This window comes from Notechis scutatus, unplaced genomic scaffold (assembly GCF_049901735.1).
Source record: "Notechis scutatus isolate UNSWTSFEM ecotype Mainland unplaced genomic scaffold, rNotScu1.2 NSCUSCF20, whole genome shotgun sequence".
NCBI lineage: Eukaryota > Metazoa > Chordata > Lepidosauria > Squamata > Elapidae > Notechis > Notechis scutatus.
Genome location: NW_028263147.1, coordinates 325,611 through 331,715, shown reverse-complemented (window position 1 = coordinate 331,715; position 6,105 = coordinate 325,611). Strand labels below are relative to the sequence as shown.

General features: G+C 49.5%; 1 protein-coding gene across 1 annotated transcript in view; it reads right to left on the bottom strand.

Moving 5' to 3' along the window:
• Positions 1-1,833: 1,833 nt before the first annotated feature.
• Positions 1,834-6,105, bottom strand: part of CTXN1 (cortexin 1) — a 4,646-nt gene continuing 374 nt past the window's right edge. The window contains exon 2 of the mRNA XM_087948809.1: positions 1,834-3,784. Within this exon, the coding sequence (XP_087804935.1) occupies positions 3,362-3,616 (255 nt within the window). The 5' untranslated portion in view covers positions 3,617-3,784 and the 3' untranslated portion in view covers positions 1,834-3,361. The remainder of the gene's footprint in view (positions 3,785-6,105) is intronic.

The following is a 6,105-nucleotide window of genomic DNA, read 5'->3' as shown; positions in this document are numbered from 1 at the left end:
GCGACAAGGAAAGTCGGCGGGGAAGCCGGATTCACTCTCGCAAGCAGGTGACTTAACGTGTCGAGGGCAGCGCTCCACTTAACGGCAGCGGCAAGAAAAGGTTGTGACATGAGGCAAAATGGGGGTGTGAAAACAGGACATTTCCCTCGTTTCCCTCCCCCGCCGCCACCACCATCCAAAGGACCCCAACTGACCAAAAGGACTGACCAGCATCCGAGATGGTGCCATTTCTGGACAGCAAGAGACAGGGCAGAGACAGAGCTTAGCAACCAAAAACAGCTTTTATTTGTGGACACACACACACACACACACAGACACACAACCTGGAGGGTGGAAGGCTCTTACAGACAGGATGACACAAACGAGACACCCCCCCCCTCCACCCATCCTAAGCCAGGGGGCTCAGCCCGGCCTCTTTCTCCCACCTCACCCCCAAGGCCCGGCTATTGTTCCAGCTCATTTCCAAAGAGAAGGTGTCTGCGGAACTCCCTGCCACAAGCTGCCAGCCGTTCAGGGCGGGAATGCCCTATTTCTCCTCCTCCCTGCACCCCACCTCCCACAAACCGACCAGCGTGGGCTCCTCCTCCTGCCCGCCGCCCCCGATCTCCCAAGATGGCGCCAACCGAGACCTTCGGAAGATATTGGGGGGTTGGACTAGATGACCTACAAGGTCCCTTCCAACTCTGATTATCTGTTATATTTGTATTGTAGCGCTGCCTCCAATTTGGCTGGTCTTCGCTGCAGTTTTGTGGCAGTGCTCTCTGGGGGACCTGGACTACAACTCCCATCCTCCGTGGGCACCTGGATGGCAGCTCCCTGAGGGTTCAAGGCCTGGTTGTGGTGTTTGGTTTTTTTTTTTTTTGCAGAGTTTTAAATGTTGGGGAAGGGCAGGAAATTGTGTGGGTGGGGCCGCCCCACACTCATTTTGGGAAAAAGGCCACTGGCGGGGTTGATCCCCCCTCCTCCTGAGCCCCATTATTTGGGGGGAGGGGAGAGGAGAGGAAGGGGCTTCTTCCCCCCCCTCCTCTCTGGGGGGAGAACCTCCATGTTCAGAGGCACTCTATCCCTCTTTTTTTTTCCTTCCCTGCACCCACCAAAGCCGCACAGCAACAAAATCCGAGCATTGGCCTCGTGACTATTTGAGGTGGGGGACGAGGGTCCCAAAGAAAGGAAAACCCTCCCTTGGAGTGGGGGGACGACACGCACATCAGGACCATTGCCGCAAGAAAGGGTTAAAAAACAGGCAACAACGACAATAATAACAATAATAATAATAATATAACCGTATGCTTTTTTAAAAAAACATAATTATTATGAATTTCCTGTTCCTGTCCAGCCTCCCCCAAACCCCCCCCCCACCCAATTTATTTACAATCTGGGGCCACTCAATTAAACCTGGATTTTCCAAAGAGATCCAGGCCGGTTTCCTTCTCTGCCTCCCCCCAATAAGACCAGTTCAGGACCCCCACTCCCAGGACAAGCCCAACAGAGGGGAAGGGGGAATCTCCCTGGGTCCCGTTGCAGCCAGGGGTGGACTTCAAACATTTTAGCAACCGGTTCTCTGCCGACGGTGGCTGGCTGGGAGTGGCCACGGTCGGCATGGCCTAGTCGGCCTCCTGCACCACGGCTGGAGGGAGGTGCTTTTTTTCACCCTCCGTGGGCTCCGGAGGCTTTCCAGAAATGGGCCCACTTCCAGCCTTCTCAAGCTTCCAAGGGGCCCGTTTTTTGCCGTCCTCGAGCCACTTTGCAGGCCCTGGACTGATCTGGGATCCAAAATGGGTGCGTGGGGACTCCTGGGGTGGGCGCAGCGAGGGGTGGGATTTGCCGGTTCACCGAACCAGCCATAAAATTAACAACCGGTTGGGAACCGGGTCGCTCGAACCAGTGCAAACCGGTAGCAGCCCACCCTTGCTTGCCTGCCCCGCCCAATCTGCCCCAAATGGGGGAGGGGGCAGAGTCCCCAGCCAGGCCTCTATCTATGGGCAAGAGGCTGGAATGTTCCTCCCCTCCCAGCTCAGTCGATTCACCCTGGAAGCCCAAGCCAAGAGGGGGGAGGGTTCTCCTAAATTATTTTCTCCCCACCACCACCACCACCACCCAGCATTGATCTTTGCTAATCCGCCCTCCCCCCCATGCCAAAAAAATGGATTCTCCCATTCGGTTAAAACTATTTCTTGAATCTTAGCGCCATTTTAAGATGGCTGGACTTCAACTCCCAGAATTCCCCAGCCAGTTGAAGTCCAGCCATCTTAAAATGGCCGAGGTTGAGAATTACTGGCTTAACACCACGAAAGCTGCTTTTTAATTCCCACTTTTGCTCCCTCCTCCCCCCGAAAGCATCAATCTCTCGATTAATCTTCTTTCTGGTCATTATTACTACTAATCCAGGTCATTAATGAATTGTTAATGGGTGCTGCAAAGCGTCTGCCGGGATAATCCCAGCTCCGTTTGTTATCGGAAACGACACAAGAGACTCTCCAGAGATCACACTTGGTCATCACACACATATACAAATGCACACACACGCACAAACACACACACTGAACACCGACCCACAGAGAACCCTTCAAGGCAAAAAACAAAACAAAAAAGGAGATTTTTGCTTGCAAAAATAAAAAAAAGGGAGTGTTTTGGTTTGGATGGTAAACAAACACACACCATCATCCTGGGCCCTCCACGGCCCTCTTTAATTCCCAGGCTGGGAATCATAGGACATGTTATAAAGGCCGACCCCCTTTCTGCTCCAGGCCGCGAAAGCTATTTCAAAAATGAGGCGTCGCGTCACCTGCTGGCATTTTTGGGTCGGGAATGTTCCCAACAACCTTGCAAGGTAGGCCAGCTGGGCCGAAAAAGGGTCTTTTAAGAGGCCAGGTGGCGATTTAAGGCCTCCGTGTGAATTTGCAGGTGAGGTGTGGGGTTTTTCGTTTGGCCACTGGGTGAAAAAAATAAATAATATTGTCATCTTTTTTAACGAGCCAGCTTAAGGCAGGGGATGCTCCCAAGCGTGCAAAATTTGCACGCCACTTTGGCGGGTGGGACCGGCGGAGGGCGAATCCCTGGATTTTTGCACCCGGTCAGTGAGGTCCCCGTTTGCCAAGCGGGGCCTGCAAACCCCACTTTCCCCTTTCCTGGCTGCCACTTCCCCACAACACCCGCCTCCATCTCTACGACACAAAGAAACACCGAAAAAGCCACAGCAAAGATGGGGGGGATCCTGCGCAAGCCCCCCCCCAACAGACACCTCACAGAGAAACACACAGCTTGGCACAGAGCGGGGACCCCCCTCGGCCAACCTTCCCTGGGCAGAAGCAGCAACTCCAGGGGGGAGGGCCCCCACCTGGAGCCAGGGCCCCCCCTCCAGCTAGACCAGAGCGTAGTCAAACTGGCCACGCTCCAGCCCCTCCTTGTGGTCAGTCCAGGACGAGGCTGGCATGCGGCTGTAAGGGTCCAGCAAGATACGGAAACATCGCACCATGAGCATCACGAGGAAGATGAGGAGGAAGATGACAAAGGCAAAGACGGTTTTCTGCTCAGCGTCCATGCCCGGGGTCCCGGGGCTGGACTCCCCCTGCCCGGGAGACAGCAGCTCATAATCCAGGGTCGAGACGTCATCCATCACAGCAGCGACGGAAACCCACCGTGAGGCTGAAGGTGCGGGGAGAGGAAAGGCCTAGGCGATGGTGGAACCTGGCCAGTCAGGCAGCCCCCATTCTTCCTGCGGGAGCTAGGCCCTGGTGGGCAGCAGGGGAGGGCCGGCGGGACCACAGCTGCGGGCTTCAGGCACCTAGAAAAGAAGCAGAGGGGGGAGAAGGTCCCCCCAACCATTTTGCCTCTGACGAGCAGTATGGATGCCCAGGGGAAACTCTGAGGGGTGAGGATCTGCAGCTGCTCAGCCGGCTGCACAATTGTTGGGTCTTTATCTACCGTATCCATCCATCCATCCATCCATCCATCCATCCATCCATCCATCCATCATCTCTATCTTCATCTACTGTAATCTATATATATCTTTCTCTCTCTCATCTCTCTCTCATCTCTCTCATCTATCTATCTGAAGTTGTATTTCCTGCAGTCAAGTTTGGTGCGGTTAACCTTGAGTTTGTATCTATTGTGTGCTCTTGTGTTGTTATGGTTGAAGCTGAAGTATTCATTGACAGGTAGGACATTGCAATGTATGATTTTGTATACCATGCTTAAATCAGACCGAAGACGGCGTAATTCAAGGTTTTCTAGTTCTAGAATTTCAAGTCTGGTGGCATAAGGTATTCTACAACGAGTAGAGGAGTGGAGAACTCTTCTTGTGAAATATTTCTGGACTTTCTCAATTGTGCTAATATCACATACGTGATAAGGATTCCAGACTGATGAACTGTATTCGAGTATTGGTCTAGCAAATGTTTTGTATGCTCTAGTTAGTAGTGTAATATTACCAGAGAAAAAGCTACGTAAGATTAGGTTAACAACTCTTAATGCCTTTTTGGCTATGTAGTTGCAGTGGGCTCTAGCACTTAGATCATTAGAGATGAGTATTCCAAGATCCTTGACAGAGTTTGGATCATCAACAAGGTCTTGACTATTCAGCTTGTATTTTATTTTCTGATTTTTTTTTTGCCAATATGTAGGACAGAGCATTTATTTATTGAGATTTGAAGTTGCCATTTCTTTGGCCATTCTGATACATAGTTGAGGTCTTTTTGAAGGGTAGCAGTATTGTCTCTGGTGTTGAATAGCTTTACATCGTCAGCGAAGAGAACGCAGTTGCTCTTAATATGATCACAGAGGTCGTTTATGTAGAGTATGAAGAGAGTTGGTCCTAGAACACTGCCTTGGGGGACACCACTATTGACAGGTACTGGATTTGATAGGACGCTCCCAATTTTGACCATTTGTTGTCTGTTTGACAGGAATGCTTCTATCCAGTTATGTAGGTATCCAGAGATACCATAAGATTTTAGTTTTAGTAGTAGTTTGTCGTGTACCACTGAATCAAAGGCTTTACAGAAGTCTATGTAGATTGCGACTATTGCTTTGCCCTGATTGAGTTGTGTAGTCATATGTTTTTGCTGTGTAAGAGTTGCAGATTGCAGGATAGTTTTTTCCTAAAACCAAATTGTTTATTAGAGAGTAGGTTGTATATTTCTAAGTGGAGGATCTACCATCTTCTATTTGTCATCTATGTATATCTATCATATATCTATCTACGTATAATCTATTTATCTATCTTATTTATCATTGATCTCTGTCTTTCTCTGTCTACCTATCTACCATCTTCTATCTATATCTACCTATCTACCTACCTATTTATCTATCTTTATCTACCTTATCTATCATCTATCTATCTGTCTCTGTCTGTCTATCTATCTACCATCTATTTATCTATCTACCATTTATCTATCTTCTATCTACCTACCTATCATTTACTTACCTACCTACCTCTATCTATCTCTATATCTGTACCTCTAACTCTGTCTATCTATTTATCTATCTACCTCTATCTCTCTATCACTTTCTCTCTTGCTCTATCATCTACCTACCTCTATCTATCATGTCTCTCTATATCTACCTACCTACCTACTATCTATCCATCTCTGTATTGCTCTCTCTTTCTCTCTGTCTTTGGGGAAGACAGCGGGAAAGGTCACAAGTCATGGTTCACACGATCTCCTGTTACACAACTCCAGCGATTCGCTTAAGGACCACAGCGAGTGCAAGGATTGCTCGCAAGTCACTTTTTTTTTCAATGCTGCAGTCATTAAATGAACCCATTGTTCTTTTTTTGGTTGGGGTGGAGGGGGGGGGGGCAAGAAACCAGAAGCAAACCAGCGAAACCAAAACCATTTCCAGCAAAAACATCGTCAGTTGCTCAGCGAGCCGATCGCTGAGAAGTTTGCATCTGGGTTATAAGCGTCTTTTAGGGCAGGAGGGTCTCCAACCTTGGCCACTTGAAGCCTGGAGGACTTCAACTCCCAGAATTCCCAGAATTCTGGCTGGGGAATTCTGGGAGTTGAAGTCCTCCAGTCTTCAAGTGGCCAAGGTTGGAGACCCTCCTGCCCTAAAAGACGCTTATAACCCAGATGCAAACTTCTGTTTTAGGGGTTCCAGTGC